Genomic DNA, 20,930 nt, shown 5'->3' with positions numbered 1-20,930 from the left:
TGCACGTGAAGTTGGCACCCTGTCTGTTTAACACATGTTGCTCTTCTTCATTGACTCAAAGAGTACTTAGAGTATGACTTCTTTCTAGCTTTTCTGCTTCTGTTTTTGTCGGTCCTATAGTTTCTGCCCAAATTGATGACGGGAAGCCGAAGCCTCATGGATGGAAACCAACTGGTTTTTTACATGTCACCCGTTTTCATTTCGGAGCAGGGCGGCCGCTTTGGGCCGCCCCATAATATTTTAGTTGGTTTACTCAAATTATTAATAATTTTATATGAAAAATATCAGGTATTTTTTTAGTTTTTTGTCATCTCAACTGTGATATGACTTTTAAAATTACTAATAAATTAAAAGTCAATAATGATAATCTCAAATTCAACTGTAATTTTAAAAGCCACATTACAATTGAGAGAATACTAGAAAAACACTAAATGAACACCTAACATTTCCCATTTTATATAGCTTTCGATTTTTTTGACAAAATTAAAGGAAAATTTTCTTAACGAAGAATGGAATGGTGAATGATCTCCCAATCTCCCTGGCCTCGAATTTCAATGGAATATCCTTTTCCCTGTTAAGCATTTGGTACAATATAATCAACCAAAAAACCAAAAAAGAATTTGTCAAGAACAACCAGATTGCAGTTGCAGAGAGGCTTAAACATGACTTCCACCCGAATCGATCCTACCTCCTGGCACGTACGGAAAAGTGACCGACCGGGCCCTATTGATGAATAAAAGGGATGGGCTTACAGGGCCTCCAACACCTCTACAAAAGCAGGCCTCGTATTTTGTTTCTATTAGACAGAATGTATCGTCTTTTCAATCTTTTCTTTATGGTCATATTCTTTTCCATATCTTTTTTATTTTAAAGCATTCGTTTGATTTAGCAGTTTCAAGCCTTTTTATTTTTTTATTTTTTTAATAGTAATTATAAAATACAGTTAATGAAAATGGGATTTTAAAAGAGTAATGCTACCATACTTTCTAACCTTAAAATTTCCAAGCAACTCCTTAAACCTTAATTAGTCCTTTTTTTTTAAAAAAAAAAATTAAATTAAATCAATGATTGGTTGGGATAAATCTAAAATAATTGTGAGTTAAAAATATAATTTTTTTATTTTTTGGTAATTTTTTATTTTTAAAATGTCCTTTTTAGCGTAAAAAATGGTTGGCTTTGGCTGAACGCAAACAAATTAAGTCAAAATTGGAATCCGATTTTTAAAAGATCCAGCGCGTAGGATGAGCGCGCCAGCATATTCTTGTTCGAGGGATTAATTAATTCTTCGTTTGAGTATTATTCACAACTGTCCCTAACAAGGCTACCATGCATATTAAATACAACTATATCTCCTAATACACTTCAAGCCCCCGATCGAGGTTCATGTATATGAGTAATGATTTTAATTTTTATATTTTTCTTTTATTTTTTAAATTAATGTGACTTTTAAAATCATAATAAGATACAAAAGCAACATAAATATGACATCTATTTGGCATTGCTAGTTTGTATATATCTACAGGTGATCACAATTTGTATTTACGTATTGGGTTCGAGTTGTGTCGATGCATATGTGTAAGACGTAAAAAATTGCATGCTATTATGTCACGTGCAAGTTCAGGTCTTTTCGAAACATGCATGGGTATAAAAATTTATAAATAAACCTAACCCGACCCTATTTTATTAAATGAGTCGACATTTTAACTTTAGTGTTGAGTTGTATCAAAATTGCTAGCCCAAGGGCAACCATGTGCGCATTACTCGATCCCAAGGAAAAAAGCACAGCTAGGGCAAGCGATAGGACTAGTAGACATGCGAGCGTATGGGTGATGACAATGGGAATATACAATTGAGTTGACCTCCGAGTGATTATCTGGATTGGCCATGGTTCCTACCAAACTTCTGCAACTTGATTACATTATATTGATAAGCATTGCTTAACAATAATCCTAAAAACTAATCGCAGTAACCATCCCATCTGACTTAGTTCAGAAACACAAAATCTCGATTTACTAATCACTAATTACCCCATTAAACCAATTCTAAAACCATATTATTAATTTCTGCATAACTTGCTCTCAAAGCATGCATTCAGCTCTGGGTTCACATGGCCACTAGCCTTAGGATCGAAGAAATTATTAAGAGTAGGGTTCTTTCTTATTAATCCGGAAATGAATAAAAGATAAAAATGATTTTACTGGGTCAATGATATTGAATGTTAATTAATCCCATGATTTCCTGTAAAAATATATATATATATACAAACTGCACTGATCATGCCGGCCTTTACGAGCAAGTTATAGTAATTCTCCCTTCGACTAAAATATATAATCAAAAATCAAACTTTCGATCCTTTCCTGTATAAGAATTATCATATCAACTAAAATATTGTCAAAAATGATGGGAACGGCAAACTAAATGGTGCAAGACTAGTCGTCTATATAAACTCAAAGCTCCCAGCTTTGTTAGCAGAGCAGTTTTGGTTTAGAAACGTGATCGAGCTACAGTAATCATGGCTGCTTTCCAGTCGTTTGTAGTGTGTTTTATAGTTGCTTTTGCTGTTATTGTGAGCCCTACATGTGCGGCACTCACCTACAATTTCTACGACAAAGTTTGCCCTAAGGCACTCCCCACCATCAAAGCAGTTGTGAAGAGTGCTATTGTTCGTGAGCCACGCATGGGCGCATCACTCCTACGCCTGCATTTCCACGACTGCTTTGTCAATGTAAGTTTCATTACAAATGATAAATTAATTTTATTGTTGTTACTGTAAAAATAGAAGAGATTTGTAACGTTTACACTCATTTTCTATAAATAGAGTATTGTACACAATCAAAAATATAAGAAAAATATGTAATTAAAAAAAGGCTATGATATATGGACATAGAACATAAGCCAAACCACCTTAACTATCTCTGAGTCTCACTTCCTTGTTGTCTTCTCTCTTCAATAAATTATAAGTTCTAATATGCACATGCATGCATGGTGACATGAAATGTTCACAGGGTTGTGATGGATCAATTCTGCTGGATGACACCGCCAATTTCACCGGAGAGAAGACGGCCTTACCAAATTTCAACTCACTCAGGGGTTTCGACGTGGTTGATGAAATAAAAACTGCTGTCAACAAAGTTTGCCGTCGTAGTGTGGTCTCTTGTGCAGATATTTTGGCTGTTGCTGCTCGTGACTCTGTTGATATTGTGAGTGTCAATCAAACTTCCACTTATTTACTTCCTAATTGAAATATTCTTACTAATGTTTTTTTTTGTTAATTTGTATTTTAGTTGGGCGGTCCTTCCTATCGCTATAAAGTTTTGTTAGGCAGAAAAGATGCAAAAAATGCAAGCAAGACTGACGCAAATAACGATCTTCCTCCCCCGTTTTTCAACCTCACTCAACTTCTCTCTAACTTCCAATCTCATGGACTCAACTTGAAAGACCTTGTTGTCCTCTCCGGCGGCCACACAATTGGACTCTCCCGGTGCATCGCCTTCCGGGCAAGGATCTATAACGATACCAATATTAACCCGGGCTTTGCAGCCTCCCTGAAGCAAGAGTGCCCTTTAACTGGAGGAGACAACAACACGCAGCCACTTGATGCAACTCCGACCAGATTTGATACAGTTTACTTCAAATCCTTGCTGAAATCAAAGGGTCTCCTCCATTCCGATCAGCAGCTTTTCAAGGGTGATGGGAGTGCAAGTGATAAGCTGGTGCGCCACTACAGTAACGACCGCGTTGCTTTCGCCAAAGACTTTGGTGTTTCCATGATCAAGATGGGTAACATCAAGCCTCTCACTGGTACTGAAGGAGAGGTTAGGTTGAATTGCAGGAGAATCAACTAGAAATCTTCCTTAATTTCCATAAAAGGAAAACAGGATTTGTTTGGTTAACTCCTACATGAAGATGTGATGTTAACCGGTCAAATGTTTTTTTTTTTTTTTTCTCTATGGTTGGAGCTGCTGCATATTGTTGTGATTTACTCTACTTATTCAGTGTTAATGAGAGAGCAAAAGTGTGATTCTACTCTATATATCTTGTTATGTATTGAAAAAAATAATGAAACAATAATATTTATTGTGATTCTACTTTCTGTACGTGAGGTTTTATAGTTTATGAACGGCACTTCTAATTATATTTTACGAGGCTTTTAACGGAATCTAATTGTGTATATATTGTCTACATTGTCACGTTTGGCACTATGATATATACTATGTACATAGTAAATGTTGTAAAATATAATTTGAATTATCAAATGGTTCATCTCAATTTCAAAAGAAATAAAAAAGAAGTTAAAAGATAAGAAAAAATGCAGTTTACCCCCTGAAGTTTTAGGAGTTTTTCAATTTTAACCCCAAAGTTCAAAAATTGGCAATCTACCCCCCTGAAGTTTCAAAAATTGGCAATTTAAACCCTTCGTTTAATTTTTCCGTCTAAATGGACAGAAATCTATGAAATTACATCATTACCCTCGGGCTTTTCAAAAAAAATTTCCGTCCAATTTAACGGAAATTTTTAACAAAAAGTTTAAATTGCCAATTTTTGAAACTTCAGGGAGGTAGATTGCCAATTTTTGAACTTTTGGGTTAAAATTGAAAAACCCCTAAAACTTTAGGGGGGTAAACTGTATTTTCCCCTAAATGATAATTATTATTATTTTTAATCACCAAAAATGCAAGATCAATCAAAGGGTGAATGGGACGTGTAGGTATGCACGCAGTTATAAATTTTGCTCTTAAAACATTATTGGGTATTTTGTGTTTAATTGAATGATTAAATTCATTATTTCTTATCTGCTAACATGGCATTGGAATTTCCTATTTAGTTAAATATTCAATGCATTGATCATCATCAGCTCCATTTATTAAGGAGAAGCTCACAGGTGAAGAGAAGTGTTAGAATATTAATTAAATGACTAAATTTATTATTTCTTATCAACTTAATTTTCTTTTTTGAAATAACGAATGATTTAACATTTCAATGATCTTCTTGTTGATCACATATGTAGACAGTAGCTTTATCATTTGTTTTCCAGACTGAGATCGATGCCCTTGGGACCTTGTTGAATCAAATGAGAGTGTAAATAGGAAATGATAAATATGAATCGAAACGATCCAGAAAGCGCAGTTTGAGCAGATTTTCATCCTGTCTTTGATAATAGAAGTATAAATAAGAAAGGATTAATTCCCCAAGAGGCAAGAATCGTAACTTAATTTTCATTCAGGCTTTTGCTTTCAAATTTCGTGCCAATTTAGAGTTAATGATTTTGGTTTTCTTATAATTAGCGTTGAGTTTCCTAATTATATCCCTTAATTTCCCATCTTTAAATTGCTAGCATTATTTCTTATAAGCTTAATTTACTATTTAAAAGAGTGCTGATGTAACGAAAAGAAAATGAAGACATTTTGATAATGAAATATTGAATCAGGAAAGTTATATATTGAGCTTTATTTATTTATTTATTTATTTTTAATTTAGTTGTATTGTTGTTGCTTCTACTCTTTTCTTATCGACTAATGCTAGGTACTATATTTTTATCCTCCTAAAATTATCTTAAAGCTGACGTGACTTTCAAAATCACCATTAGATCAAAATTCAAGTATGATTCATCTAAAATTTAATTGTGATTTTAAAAGCCACATCAGCTTTAGAAGGATAAAAAAAAGATAAAAAGATGATACTTAACATTATTCTTTCTTATCACCCTATCTGCTACGCCCGCCGACCAGCAAAAACGTGTTTGACCATATATCCTGGAATTGGATTACTGAGAAATTAAGTAATAGGAAATGTGTTTCTTATTCATCCGGAAAAAATAAAATAAAATAATTAAAAAAATGATTTGTATTGCGTCAATAACTCAATGTTTAATCCCCCTCTAGCTCTATTCTCCCGATAGAATTAATAAGAATGATACAAAAATGCACGCAGCCCGTAATAACTAAAATATATAATCAGTACTCTATACATAAACAAGATTAGCTTTTTTGTTTTCGATGAATAAAACAAGATCAGCTTTCTCTATTAAGAATCGTCATTTCAAACTAAAATAATATCAAAAGCTGCTAATGGCGTAACTAATATGTTATAACTCTATAATAAACACGTCAGAAAATTAAAAAAATAAGCATATAATTATATTATAATTTGCAGAGTTTAGAAATATCTGCTAAAGTCATTTCATTGATTTTGTTGAATCGATCTGGTGTGCCGCTAAAATGTTATTAATTAGCAGCTAATTAAGCCTTCATTTCCTTGATCCTCTCTTAAGGTGACCGTTAATGGAGAAAGCTAAAACTTTTTTACTAATGAGAATAGGGTTTTGTATGTTGAGATGAGCGTAACTAATACGTACCATTTAAAAGGTTAAAATGCGATTTTACTAAATACTTAGCAATGTTTTTAAACCCAAACATATCTTTAATATAAGTTTAATTATGTATATGTGGGTGTTCCTGAAAACGGGTTTCTTGATCCATTAGATATGTTTAGACATCACCATATATAGTTTGTTTTTGAAAGTTGACATTAATTAAGAAGCACAAAACAAAGCAAAAGTTAGTGCAACATTCCTTCCTTCCTTGGGCACGAAGTCCTTTTGAATAATCCTAATTGATCGAGCATGCAGTGGTATTTGGTGAGTGTTTAGGGTAACATGGGCCATATGGACAGGAGGGGGGCGGCTCAATATAATTTGGGTTTTAAAGGAGAATAGTTCAAATAAAGCTTTTATAATTTTAGTATAATAACTTAATGACTTTGTATATTATATTAGCTATATAGTGAAACTTGATTAGAATTGATTGAAACTTGAAACAACGACGACTCAGTCACTCAAGTTTAAGTTTCACATGGAGGTGATGACTTCCTCTCTTCTTGCAAATGTTGGAATATATCATATATGGTTTAAGCGTATATAATATATGGTTTAAGTTTCACATCAGGTGACATTATATGAGTTTCAAAACCTATACAATTTTAAAGTTTTTTATTTTAGGGAATTCAATTTGGCTGATTTTCATGGACACATTATCATGTCGTACGACAATCACATAACAGCATGTTAAATAGCATTACTCAAAAAGATTTCCTAATTGCACGTGCATGACATCTCAAGTATAAGATGTCTTAACATATATAGGGGAGTGCCAGTCACTGATGTAGCATAGGTATGGTAGATTGAAAAACCAAATAGCACAAGATCAACAACTCTTCCTATAGTAATGTAGGTTAAAAAAGAGAAAACTCAACTTTGACTTATTTTCATATTTCAAACTGAAGAAAATATGATATAATTTGTGGCTTAAGCTATCCTTAATTATTGAGTTTATATAAAATAAAATAAAAATAGTCTTCATCCTAGTAAAAATTTAGGGGAAGTTGATCACTTCCAAGGAGATGGTTTGGCCAACCCCAAATTGGCCTTTAGGGTGCATGTTTGAATTATTCAGTTTGACTACCAGGTAATTCAATCACCCCTAAGCAGCCAAATAAGTTGCCGGCCACTATCAGTGAAGCTTGTGAGGATCGATGACTACAATTGGTGAAAAGAGAGTACTTACTAAGATTGTTGACTGAAATAGCAAAATCTAGACTATTCATTTTAAATGAACAAGGATATTAGAGATAATATTGCACATGTGGTGTGGTGCAATATCCTAGGTATTGCCCCAATCTCAATCTGCCGAACACCCACCTTATAAGCTGACCATTCGGTTTATAGACCTTTGACTTAATAAGTAATGTCTCAAAGGCTAAAGTACTGAAGCTGGTCCTGCTGTACATATGTCCTCGCCTATTTATCTTATCCCCGACCATGTTAGAAATCAATAGGTTCCACTCTGCACCAATAATAGTTAATTAAATTAAATCTTTCTTGTTAGTCTATATTTAGAAAAAATAGTAATTTATCATCATATTAGAGAGCAACTTAATTTATCTCCAATAATCTACAACTCCTATTTTAAGTAAAAGAATTCAGTCGTTGAAAATTTTAGAAAAATTATTAAATAATTAAGTGTAGAACTAAAGTTTCCATTAGCATATAAAGACTGTTAAGGTAATTGGAATAAAATAATAATGATGGTAGCCAGAAATTAATGAGATTGCATTGACTATAGTTGTTTGACATCTGAGTTTGTGCTGCATATAGCGTGACACTACAACAAATTTCAGAACAAGTTTCTATATATTTATAAAAAAAAAAAAAAAAAAAAAAAAACCTAGTCCTTTGGCACCAAAACAATTATTGGTAGCCATAGAAGTTTATGCTATATATATAGCCTGCAATTATTTGACTCTGACTTTGTGCTGCCCATTCATGTACGTGTTACAGCACACCAAATTAATTTCTTTTGCAATTTTCAGAATGAATAATTTATTAAGAATTTCAATGCACGTTGATCCACAAAGAAGCTTTTATTAAGAATGTCAATGCACGTTGATTCACAAAGAAGCTTATCTTGTCATAAACCATCCACATGGTCATTCATATTGTATATATATAAGAAGGTTTATCTGCAGAACATGTTACCCTTTTCTTCGGCACTCATGATGAACTCCAACTCCGCGTTTGGGAATAGGATATGATCACTTAAACTCATGAGCTTAATTAATAAGGTTGAAAATGATCTGGAAATTTGTATTTATAAGTTGAAAGAGACAAAGTCACAAAGCCATGGACCATTTTATTGGGTCCATTGTAGGCCTATTGGGCCTAAGGGCTGCACCATGGGAGATAGAAGTTTCAAGTTTCAAGTTTAAACCCCTCCTCTCCTATAGGCTGAAATCAAATCTCAGATTTCAATATGGGAAATTGGGTCTTTAAGTGTTACAGATTTAAGTTCTTTAACAAAGGGCTTCTCTAATCTGTTAACCGGCCCAACTCAGCCTATTCTCAACAAATCTCTATAGGGTGCATAGAGCATAAAAGGAAGAAGCTACAAAATCAAATTGGTTATTAGTAGATAATGCTGGAGAGCTGTTGGTCGGAATGGAGGGGCCCTTTTTATTCACCAAGTCCTTAAAATAACCATTATATCACGTGAGAGTTCAGGTCGTGTCAAAACATGCATAGGTATAAAAATATATAAACCAACCTAACCCGACCCTATTTTATTAAACGACATTTTAACTTTAGTGTTGAGTTGTGTCGAAATTGCTAACCCAATGACAGCCATGTGCGGAAAAAAGCATAGCTAGGGCAAGCGATAGGGCTAATAGACATGCGAGCGTATGGGTGATGACAATGGAAATATACAATTGAGTTGACCTCCAAGTGATTATCTGGATTGGCCATGGTTCCTACCGAACTTCTGCAACTTAATTGATTACATTACAAGCTGTCACAATATTAATATTGACTTTTAAGTATATCGATAAGGATTGCTTAACAATAATCCTAAAAACTAATCGCAGTAACCATCACATCTGACTTAGTTCAGAAACACAAAATCTCGATTTACTAATCACTAATCACCCCATTAAACCAATTCTAAAACCTTATTAATTAATTTCTGCATATCTTGCTCTCAAAGCATGCAATCATTCAGCTCTGGGTTTACATGGCCACTAGCCCCGAAGAAATTATTAAGAGTAGGGCTCTTTCTTATTAATCCGGAAATGAATAAAAGATAAAAATGATTTTACTGGGTCAATGATATTGAATGTAAATTAATCCCATGATTTCCTGTAAAAATATACATATATACAAACTGCACGGATCATGCCGGCCTTTACGAGCAAGTTATAGTATTTCTCCCTTCGACTAAAATATATAATCAAAAATCAAACTTTTGATCTTTTCCTGTATAAGAATTATCATATCAACTAAAATATTGTCAAAAATGATGGGAACGGCAAACTAAATGGTGCAAGACTAGTCGTCTATATAAACTCAAAGCTCCCAGCTTTGTTAGCAGAGCAGTTTTGGTTTAGAAACGTGATCGAGCTACGGTAATCATGGCTGCTTTCCAGTCGTTTGTAGTGTGTTTTATAGTTGCTTTTGCTGTTATTGTGAGCCCTACATGTGCGGCACTCACCTACAATTTCTATGACGAAGTTTGCCCTGAGGCACTCCCCGCCATCAAAGTAGTTGTCAAGAGTGCTATTATTCGTGAGCCACGCATCGGCGCATCACTCCTACGCCTGCATTTCCACGACTGCTTTGTCAATGTAAGTTTCATTAATTACAAATGATAAATTAACTTTATCGTTGTTAACGTTAAAGTAAAAAAGATTTGTAACCATGTGCGGACATAGAATATAAGCCGAACCACCTTAACTCTCTCTGAGTCTCACTTCCTTCTTGTCATCTCTTTACCCTAAATTATAAGTTCTAATATGCTCATGCATGCATGGTCACATGGAATGTTCACAGGGTTGTGATGGATCAATTCTGCTGGATGACACCGCCAACTTCACCGGAGAGAAGACGGCCTTACCAAATTTCAACTCACTCAGGGGTTTCGATGTGGTTGATGAAATAAAAACTGCTGTCAACAAAGTTTGCGGTCGCAGTGTGGTCTCTTGTGCAGATATCTTGGCTGTTGCTGCTCGTGACTCTGTCGATATTGTGAGTGCCAATCAATCTTCCACTTATTTACTTCCTAATTGAAATATTCTTACTAATTTTTTTTGTTAATTTGTATTTTAGTTGGGAGGTCCTTCCTATTGCTACAAAGTTTTGTTAGGCAGAAAAGATGCAAAAAATGCAAGCAAGACTGACGCAAATAACGATCTTCCTCCCCCGTTTTTCAACCTCACTCAACTTCTCTCTAACTTCCAATCTCATGGACTCAACTTGAAAGACCTTGTTGTCCTCTCCGGCGGCCACACAATCGGACTCGCCCGGTGCATCGCCTTCCGGGCAAGGATCTATAACGATACCAATATTAACCCCGGCTTTGCAGCCTCCCTGAAGCAAGAGTGCCCTTTGACTGGAGGAGATAACAACACGCAGCCTTTTGATGCGACTCCGACGAGATTTGATACAGTTTACTTCAAATCCTTGCTGGAATCAAAGGGTCTCCTCCATTCCGACCAGCAGCTTTTCAAGGGTGATGGGAGTGCAAGTGATATGCTGGTGCGCCAATACAGTAACGACGGCGTTGCTTTCGCCAAAGACTTTGGTGTTTCCATGATCAAGATGGGTAACATCAAGCCTCTCACTGGTACTGAAGGAGAGGTTAGGTTGAATTGCAGGAGAATCAACTAGAAATCTTCCTTTCCATAAAAGGAAATTAACCTGGAAGTTTGTTGTTCAACATTTTCGTGTCTCTTTGGTTTGGTTAACTCCTATATGAAGATGTGATGTTAACCGGTCAAATGTGTTTTCGATGTGGTTGGAGCTAGCTGCTGCATATTGTTGTGATTTGCTCTACTTATTCAGTGTTAATGAAAGAGCAAAAGTGTGATTCTACTATAGTTCTATTTATTGTGATTCTACTTTCAGTGAGGTTTTATGGTTTATGAACGGTGCTTATAATTTTTTTTTACAAGGCGTTTAACGAAATCTAATTTTGTATATATTGCCTACATTGTCACGCTTGGTAAGTATTGTAAAATCTAATCTGAATTACAAAACGGTTCATCTCAATTTCAAATGAAATAAAAAAGAAGCTAAAAGATGATTTTTTTTTTTTTTTTTAATCACCAAAAATGCAAAATCAATCAAAGGGAGAATGAAACATGTAGGTATACGCGCAATTATAAATTTTTCTCTTAAAACATTACTGGGTATTTTGTGTTTAATTGAATGATTAAAATCATTATTTTTTATCTGTTAACATGGTATTGGAATTTCTCATTTAGTTAATATTCAATGTATTCATGATCAACTCCATTTATTGAAGAGAGCTCACAGGTGAAGAGAAATGTTAGAATATTAATTAAATGACTAAATTTACTATTTCTTATCAACTTAATTTTTTTGGAATATCGAATGATTTTAACAGCTCAATGATCCTGTTGTTGATCACTTAAGTAGACAATAGCTTTATCATTTGTTGTCCAAACTGAAATGCCCTTGGGACTTTGCTGAATCAAATGAGAGTATAAATAGGAAATGATAAATATGAATCGAAACGATCCAGAAAATGCGGTTTGAACAGATTTTCATCCCGTCTTTGATAATGGAAGTATAAATAAGAAAGGATTAATTCCCCAAGAGGCACGCAAGAATCGTAACTCAATTTTCATTCAGACTTTTGCATTCAAATTTCTTGCCAATTTAGAGTTAATGATTTTGGTTTTCTTATAATTAGCATTGAGTTTCCTAATTATATCCCTTAATTTTCCATCTTTAAATTGCTAGAATTATTTCTTATAAGCTTTAATTCACTATTTAAAAGAGTGCTGATGTAACTAAAAGAAAATGAAGACATTTTGATAATGAAATATTGAATCAGGAAAGTTATATATTGAGCTTTATTCATTTATTTATTTTTAATTTAATTTTATTGTTGTTGCTTCTACTCTTCCGACCAGTAAAAACGTGTTTGCTTAATTTCTATTGCTTAATTTAATTTTATTGTTGTTGCTTCTACTCTTCCGACCAGTAAACACATTTCCTATTGCTTAATTTCTCAGTATTAACTAAAATAATTGCTTAATTCCAGGATTACTGAGAAATTAAGCAATAGGAAATGTGTTTCTTATTCATCCAGAAAAAAAAAAAAAAAAATTAATAAAAAGAAAGAAAAAAAAAAACGATTTGTATTGCGTGAATTAATTACTCAATGTTTAATTACATAAACAAGATTAGCTTTTTTGTTTTCGATGAATAAAACAAGATCAGCTTTCTCTATTAAGAATCGTCATTTCAATTAACTAAAATAATATCAAAAGCTGCAAATGGCGTAACTAATATGTTATAACTCTATAATAAATACATCAGAAAATTAAAAAATAAACATATAATTATATTATAATTTGCAGAGTTTAGAAATATCTGCTAAAGTCATTTCATGCATTGATTTTGTTGAATCGATCTGGTGTGCCGCTAAAATGTTATTAATTAGCAGCTAATTAAGCCTTCATTTCCTTGATCCTCTCTTAAGGTGACCATTAACGGAGAAAGCTAAAACTTTTTTACTAATGAGAATAGGGTTTTCTATGTCTGAGATGAGCATACGTAGCTAATAAGTACCATTTTAAAGGTTAACATGCGATTTTACCAAATATTTAACTACGTTTTGAAACCCAAAAATATCTTTAATATGAGTTTAATTATGTACATGTGGTGTGGGTGATACTGAAAACGTGTTTCTTGATCCATTTGATATGTTTAGGCATCACCGGTCCATATATAGTTTGTTTTTGAAAGTTGACATTAAGAAGCACAAAACAAAAGCAAAAGTTAGTGCAACCTTCCTTCCTTGGGCACGAAGTCCTTTTGAATAATCCTAATTGATCGAGCATGCAGTGGTATTTGGTGAGTGTTTAGACAGGAGGCCAGGGGCGGCTCAATATAATTTGGGTTTTAAAGGAGAATAGTTCAAATAAAGCTTTTATAATTTTAGTATAATAACTTAATGAATATTTGTATATTATATTAGTGAAACTTTATTATAATTGATTGAAACTTGAAACAACGACTCAGTCGATCACTCAAGTTTAAGTTTCACATGGAGGTGATGACTTTCTCTCTTGTTGCAAATGTTGGAATATATCATATATGGTTTAAGTGTTGGAATATATCATATATGAGTTTCAAAACCTATACAATTTTAAAGTTTTTTATTTTAGGTAAGTCAATTTAGACTGATTTTTATTGACACATTATCATGTTGTACGCCAATTATATAAATAACATTACTAAAAAAAAAATTGGTAATTACCTTTTGCCCCCATGAACTATAGCGCCTTGGCACTTTTCTTCCATGAACTACCAACTATGACACCTGACCTAATTAAACTACCATCTTATGACAAAAAGCCCACTTCCGTCAGTCAAATGAGTTAAAATTGACGGTCAACGGTCATATGCAAGTCATGTGCCATTTTAAAAAAAATTTCTTCCACTTTTGCCCTCACTTCATACCGAGAAAATGACGCTTATACCCTCCTAAATCCTAATCTAACACATGTAAACAATTTAAAATGAGGGCAAAAGTGGAATAAAAAAAATTAAAATGGCACATGACTTGCACATTACTGTTGACCGTCAATTTTAACCCCTTTGACTGACAGAATGAGGCTTTTTGTTATAAAATGATAGTTTGATGAGGTCAGGTATCATAGTTAGTAATTCATGAGGAAAAAGTGCCAAAGCGCTGTAGTTTATGGGGACAAAAGATAATTACTCCTAAAAAAAATTTGCTAATTGCACGTGCATGACATCTCAAGTATAAGATGTCTTAACATATATAGGGAAGAAAATATGACATAATTTGTGGCTTAATTAAGCTATGCTTATTGAGTTTATATAAAAAAAAGAATAGTCTTCATCCTAATAAAAATTTAGGGATAGTTAACAATTTTCAAAGAGATGGTTCGGCCACCCCCAAATTGGCCTTTAGGATGCATGTTCGAATTATTCATTTTGACTACAAGATAGTTCAATCACTCCTAAGTAGCCAAATAAGTTGCTGGTGCTCGTGAGGATCGATGACTACAATTGGTGAAAAGAGAGTACTTATTAAGATTGTTGACTGAAATAGCAAAATCTAGACTACTATTCATTTTAAATGAACAACGATATTAGAGATAATATTGCACATGTGGTGTGGCACAATATCCTAGGTATTGCCCCAATCTCAATCTGCCGAACACCCACCTTATAAGCCGATCATTCGGTTTATAGACCTTCGACTTAATAAGTAATGTCTCAAAGGCTAAAGTACTGAAGCTAGTCCTGCTGTACATATGTCGTCGCCTATTATCTTATCCCCGACCGTGTTAGAAATCAATAGGTTTAACTCAGCACTAATGATAGTTAAATTATTAAATTAAATCTTTCTTATTAGTTTATATTTAGAAAAAATAGTAATTAATCATCATGTTAGAGCAACTTTATCTCCAATAATCTACAATTCCTATTTTAAGTAAAAGAATTCAGTCGTTGAAAATTTTAGAAAAATTATTAAATAATTAAGTGTAGAACTAAAGTTTCCATTAGCATATAAAGACTCTTGAGGTAATTGTTATGTGGAATGGAATTAAATAATAATAATGGTATCCAGAAATTAATGAGATTGCATTGACTCTTGTTGTTTGACATCTGAGTTTGTGCCGCATATAGCGTGACACTACAACAAATTTCAGAACAAGTTTCTATATATTTATAAAAAAAAAAAAAAAACCCAAGTCCTTTGGCACCAAAACTATTATTGGTAGCCATAGAAGTTTATGCCATATATATTTGCATTGCTTGCAATTATTTGACTCTGACTTTGTGCTGCCCATTCATGTACGTGTTACAGCACACCGAATTAATTTCTTTTGCAATTTTCAGAATGAATTATTTATTAAGAATTTCAATGCACGTTGATCCACAAAGAAGCTTTTATTAAGAATGTCAATGCACGTTGATTCACAAAGAAGCTTATCTTGTCATAATCCATCCACATGGTCATGCATATTGTATATATATAAGAAGGTTTATCGGCAGAACATGTTACCCTTTTCTTTCTTCAGCACTCATGATGAACTCCAACTCTGCGTTTGCGAATAGGATATGATCACTTAAACTCATGAGCTTAATTAATGAAAATGATCTGGAAATTTGTATTTATAAGTTGAAAGAGACAAAGTCACAAACCCATGGACCATTTTATTGGGTCCATTGGGCTTATGGGCTACATCATGGGAGATTCAACTCTTATCTTCCTTTAAAGTTTAAACACCTCCTCTCCTATAAGCTAAAATTAAATCTCAGATTTCAAGTTTTCAAGAGGTAAATCAATCGGCTGGAACTACGTCTAATAAAGTGGAGGTTACTAGTTCGAATCTCCCTCACCTTCTTGTGCGGACACGTCAAAAAAAAAAAAAAAAATCTCAGGTTTCTGCATGGGAAATTGGGTCTTTGAGTATTACAAATTTAAATTCCTTAAAAAAGGGCTTCTCTAATATTCTGTTAACAGGCCCAACACAGCCCATTCTCAACAAATCCTTATAGGGTGTAGGGGCCGTCACCGATCGACAACCGGCTTTCGGCGGTCAGTAGGTAGAATAAAAAAACTATTTCGATATCAGTTCGGTTCAGTAGGCAGTAGAAATTTTTTTTATCGGTTAACCAACAATTAAACGACTTAGCCGATTTTTCAAGTGAATTTTGAATTTTATTTGGAAACTTTTCTTATTGTGCTTGTCTAGCTGATTTGTTGTTGTCATTTTGGTCAATGTTCCACGAATTTACTTTTTCTTTTCATTTATAAAACATATTCTTTACTAATTTTGTAGTTATAAAAAAATTGACAAGTCTTAACATAAAAATTTGTAACCTACAATTAATTGATGTAACCGATCACCTATTAACCGACTAACCAATTAATCGAAAAAGTCAAAATTATTCCTCGTGGGTATGAAGTTGGTTAATTAATAAACTTAACCGACTTTTACAAATCGGAAGACGAAAATGCCCCTACCAACATCGACCAAACCGATACCCACCCCTAATAGGGTGCATAGAGCATAAAAGGAAGCTACACAATTATCAAATTGGTTAGCCTATGAACCTCCACCTCTACTGGTTTGTAGATAATCCGAGAATGTCGAGAATCTGCTGTTCAAGATGATGTTTTACATAAACAGAATGTTGAAGATAGCTCAATTACGACAAACTCTCAATCAAATTCAAACTCAAGATAAAGATGACACTAGAGAAAGAGATAATAGAGACTTTGTATTATTTTTTATTTGCTCTGTAAATTCAAATACTGTAAACCACAAACGTACAACTTTATATTATATTCATGATCATCTTGGGCAAACCCCATTTCTTAAATCTACTTTCACAAAACACAGGAATTGAAATACTACTATATATATATATATATATAGATATATTCTAATAATTAAGGTTCAATTAATTTTCTTGCAATCAGTACGAATTTGGCCACTGGTTCCTGTGAGAGGGCTAAGGTTGCCCATTTTGAGCATGGCGCTGGCAAAATCAGAAGCGAAAGCTGAAGAGTTGGTGCTGTAGGTGGTGACCTGAGAGTCCGTGGAGCCGCCATTGAAGAGCTGTTGGTCGGAATGGAGGAGGCCCTTTTTATTCACCAAGTCCTTGAAATAACCATTGTCAAAGATTACATTGGTACTCGCATCAAGGGGAGCAAGGTTTTCATCACCTCCAGTGCTTGGACAGTTTGATTTTAATGATGTTGCAAATGTTGTATTTATGTTCGTCTCGTTATAGATTCGGTCCCGAAACACCACACACCTGGCTTGCCCTATTGAATGACCTCCTATATGTATATATATTTGTGCATAATTCAGAAAAATAATAATTAAAGTAATGCTAATTATAATAATATTATTAATTATGTTTTATTTTGGTTTACCTGAGAGGGCTACGGCTTCTTTTTCTGTAAATCCTTTGTTCGAGAAGCTAGCTAAAAGGTCCTTAAGGTCCATTGTTGGAGATGGTAGGTCGCTATTTGCTGCTGTAAAACTTGCTGTGGTCGAGTCTCTTCTGCCTAACAGAGCTGACCATGAAGGGCCGCCCAACTTGTGAAAGAGACAGTACCAGCAAAAACAAAGAGATTAATTACTACATGATTAGTAAAAACGAAAAATATATATGTGATGACTTTTGTTAGTGTTCATTGATTTATAAACACTGGCTTCCTAGTGAATCCGCTCGTAGAAAAAATGTCCGAATTCATAACGTTTTCTTTAAGACCTTTTTAAATTAATATTTATTACGAAAATTTCAGGAAAAATTTTACTTTAAATCTCTGAATTACCGCATGTTTTGAGAAGACCCCTCAAAATTCAAAAACTCCCAATTTACACTTGTGAACTTTCAATTTCAATCAATTTACCCCCTCCATTAGTTTTAGCTGTTAATTTCTAACGGAAATGCCTAAAAAGACCAAATTACCCTTCGGTTTTCATTTTTTTTAAAATTATTTTAATTTGAAATTAAGGGTAAATTTAAAATTTTATAAAAAAATCAAGGGTATAAACATCATTTTATCACTTTTAACGTTTAAAATATGATGGAAATGAGTCAATTGAATCAAATTAAAAGTTCAAGAAGTTAAATCCAGAGTTTTTGAAATTTAGGGAGTCTTTTCAAAACACGTAGTTGTTAAGGGGTTTAAAGTGAAGTTTCCCAAAACTTAATTAAGTAAATAAAAAGTGAGAATTTTAATGGTTTAATTAATATTTTTAAGAATTGTACTTACTACAACAACAGAGTCGCGAGCTGCAACGGCTAGGATATCTGCACAAGAAACAACTCCAGGGCAGAGAGTCTCCATTTGAGACTTGATGGTGTCAATTACATCAAACCCCCGCAATGAACCTACGTTTGGGGCAGCTGTCTTCTCTCCAGTGAGGCTGGAAGTGTCATTTAATAACACAGATGCATCACATCCCTGTTTAAGCCACAACCAAATCCATCAATAATTGACTGAAAAACAAATCATGATATTGATATCTCTACACTTCTATCCTTAAAATTGTACCTGCATGTATGTTTGTTTATCATATAAAACATCATGGGATAATGTGTGTGGTTAATCTTAGGTTGTATATATATATCTGCAGGCATTTATAAATAACTTCATGACCACATGCATGGTGCAAGAGAGAGAGAGAAAGAGAGAGAGAGAGAGAGAGGAGAAAACATGCATTGACAAAGCAATCGTGGAAATGGAGACGAAGCAAAGAGGCCCCCATGCGATGCTCCTTGGCAACTGCATTCTGCACTGCAGTTTTAATAGTAGATAGGGCTTTTGGGCACGTTGAGGAGTAGTAATCTGAAGATAATTGCGCAAAGGCTGCTCCAAACAGAAGCAAAAATGCAGAGAAGCAGAGTATGTTTGAGTGTGAGCTGTGAAATGCCATATTTCAAAGAAGATAAGACGACAAAGAAGTAGAGCTTGTGAGATATTGTCTTTGGTCTTTGGTTGAGAATAATAGATGAAACTGCATGTATATATAGACGAAAACTTGGACTGTCTAGGTCAAAGGTTCTTTAAAAAATTGGAAAATGGGAAGAAGGGTGTCCTACGTACGCATCCACCGAAATTGATGAAACTATCTTCGTGACTTGATAGTAATAAGAGTTAAAAGTTCTGGGATTAAATCTTGACTCTGTCAAATTACCTTTCATTTAAATTAAATATTTCACGTGTTGGACCTCACCTATTAAAAAAGAGTTTGAACTCACATGTGAGAGGGAGTGTTAAAAAATAATAATTAAGTGATTAAATTCATCTCTTCTTATAAACTTAAGCTTTTGAGATAACTGGTGATTTAACATGATATACTCTAATAGGTGAGCTCAAATCCCGTCTTTGTCAAAATTAAATCATGTTAAAGATTATCTAAGTTCCTAACCCACCTCAATGTGGCAAACGGCTTCCTAACATCATTAATGCTTGGTTTTAGGCCTTATTGGATCAGCTTTTGAGGCCGGACAAAGTTTCTAGATTTACGAATGCATTTTGAAAGGATTAATAGATGTTAGTTTAAAAATGCATGTGAGAATTATATGCATTGAAGATAGATCGATGTCAGTACGTTTAATAGACTGGTTCCAACCCCCAACCCAGTTTTAAGAAAAAGTGTTAAAAAATTTAAGACTATCTAGGATATTATTCTAATTGCACAAGGTCACTTGGCCCTTATTTTGGGACAATGCATGGGAGACTAATTTCTGTCATGGTTCTTCCACATGTAACTCTTACCATGCACATGGGATCTGACTATTATATATCGATGTAACTTCAACATTGTAGAAAATATCTCTTTGAACATAACTCTTTCATTATATCGATCTGTATTACAGATTTTTGGACGGTCAGACTGGACGACAGGTCACTTACTGCAAGACAAAAAATAAACCACCAAAATTGTGCCGGCCAACGGCTGGTGGCCGGTTGTATAATTAATTAGGGAATTAACTAAAAGTGGAAAAGCCAAGGGCCAGAAGCTGCTACTTTTGACAAACTTTGTTGTAGTTGAATTAATAGCATGTGAACACATTTGGCGTAGGAATCTAATTAGTCAACCAAACCTAATTAGGGCAAATACCCATTTTACTGCTTTAATTGAACCTTTGCAGTGGTCTTGATCTGGAAGTTATTTTCTGCTAATCCCCCAAACTTTAGAACCTTCAACTACTCGTAGGAGTTGGCAGCTTCAAAAGGGTACTAATAAACAAATAATAATCTCTGCAAAGTAAACGGAGACAAAGTCTGAAAGATTCATATTACAGTTGCTAGAATGGGTTAGTGGAGGAAATTTTCTCCCTTTGAGAGCTGCGTATTTGACATTTCAGCCTTATCTTAGGTCAAACAATTAAAGATAACATCTGAGTTCTTCAACCGTCTGATGTCCTTCTGATGGGACTCATAGCAAACTTTTCCTTAACTTTTCAATGCTGCACCAAATGTAACATGTTCACTCAAATTTTTAATTAGTACGAAATTACCAAAAAAATTTGTAATGTCGTTTAAAGACGTAAATACTCTTAATCAATAATTAAAAAATTAAAAAAATTAAAAAAAAAACCTAAATTTGGCCAAAATTATTAAGCCTTGAGAAAGAGAGAGAGAGAGAAAGAGTATATATGCATTTTCTACTCATGGAGTGAGCTATTCATAGAAATGATCGTTCCAAGTGCCAAGTGCGCGATTAAAGTCCCACGATATGCTTCATGCGTCCTAAAGCCCACAGTCATACACGTGCATGTATTGGTGCATGCGCCCATATTTTTCTCTTTTATATGTGGGACTCTTCTTTTACAAGACTCT

At 33.9% G+C, this 20,930-nt stretch overlaps 3 protein-coding genes across 3 annotated transcripts; 2 read left to right on the top strand and 1 right to left on the bottom strand.

The window, feature by feature from the left end:
- Positions 1-2,512: 2,512 nt before the first annotated feature.
- LOC132164284 (peroxidase RIP1-like) lies at positions 2,513-3,845 on the top strand. Its single transcript, XM_059574770.1, has 3 exons — positions 2,513-2,725; positions 3,006-3,200; positions 3,285-3,845. The coding sequence occupies exons 1-3, from the start codon at positions 2,513-2,515 to the stop codon at positions 3,843-3,845; spliced, it is 969 nt and encodes a 322-aa protein (XP_059430753.1).
- A 6,115-nt stretch (positions 3,846-9,960) lies between these two features.
- Positions 9,961-11,215, top strand: LOC132164282 (peroxidase RIP1-like). Its single transcript, XM_059574768.1, has 3 exons — positions 9,961-10,173; positions 10,379-10,573; positions 10,655-11,215. The coding sequence occupies exons 1-3, from the start codon at positions 9,961-9,963 to the stop codon at positions 11,213-11,215; spliced, it is 969 nt and encodes a 322-aa protein (XP_059430751.1).
- Positions 11,216-16,939: 5,724 nt separating this feature from the next.
- On the bottom strand, positions 16,940-19,040 carry LOC132163307 (cationic peroxidase 1-like). The gene is made up of 4 exons (XM_059573547.1): positions 18,802-19,040; positions 18,354-18,545; positions 17,505-17,670; positions 16,940-17,408 (listed from the first exon to the last, which is right to left on the bottom strand). The coding sequence occupies exons 1-4, from the start codon at positions 19,015-19,017 to the stop codon at positions 17,023-17,025; spliced, it is 960 nt and encodes a 319-aa protein (XP_059429530.1). The 5' UTR covers positions 19,018-19,040; the 3' UTR covers positions 16,940-17,022.
- Between the last annotated feature and the right edge of the window lie 1,890 nt (positions 19,041-20,930).

The sequence above is a fragment of the Corylus avellana genome, chromosome ca10 (assembly GCF_901000735.1).
Source record: "Corylus avellana chromosome ca10, CavTom2PMs-1.0".
NCBI classification, from domain to species: domain Eukaryota; kingdom Viridiplantae; phylum Streptophyta; class Magnoliopsida; order Fagales; family Betulaceae; genus Corylus; species Corylus avellana.
The sequence above is the reverse complement of the archived record's forward strand: the minus strand, read 5'-3'. Positions and strand labels throughout refer to the sequence as shown.

Excerpts from the sequence above, each read along its gene's own strand:
- LOC132164284 (XM_059574770.1), top strand. The coding sequence starts at position 2,513 with ATGGCTGCTTTCCAGTCGTTTGTAGTGTGTTTTATAGTTGCTTTTGCT. Across the intron at positions 2,726-3,005 it reads TCCACGACTGCTTTGTCAAT|GGTTGTGATGGATCAATTCT; the intron begins GTAAGTTTCATT and ends AAATGTTCACAG. Across the intron at positions 3,201-3,284 it reads CTCGTGACTCTGTTGATATT|TTGGGCGGTCCTTCCTATCG; the intron begins GTGAGTGTCAAT and ends TTTGTATTTTAG.
- LOC132164282 (XM_059574768.1), top strand. The coding sequence starts at position 9,961 with ATGGCTGCTTTCCAGTCGTTTGTAGTGTGTTTTATAGTTGCTTTTGCT. Across the intron at positions 10,174-10,378 it reads TCCACGACTGCTTTGTCAAT|GGTTGTGATGGATCAATTCT; the intron begins GTAAGTTTCATT and ends GAATGTTCACAG. Across the intron at positions 10,574-10,654 it reads CTCGTGACTCTGTCGATATT|TTGGGAGGTCCTTCCTATTG; the intron begins GTGAGTGCCAAT and ends TTTGTATTTTAG.
- LOC132163307 (XM_059573547.1), bottom strand. The coding sequence starts at position 19,017 with ATGGCATTTCACAGCTCACACTCAAACATACTCTGCTTCTCTGCATTT. Across the intron at positions 17,671-18,353 it reads CTCGCGACTCTGTTGTTGTA|TTGGGCGGCCCTTCATGGTC; the intron begins GTAAGTACAATT and ends CTCTTTCACAAG. Across the intron at positions 17,409-17,504 it reads AGAAGCCGTAGCCCTCTCAG|GAGGTCATTCAATAGGGCAA; the intron begins GTAAACCAAAAT and ends ATATACATATAG.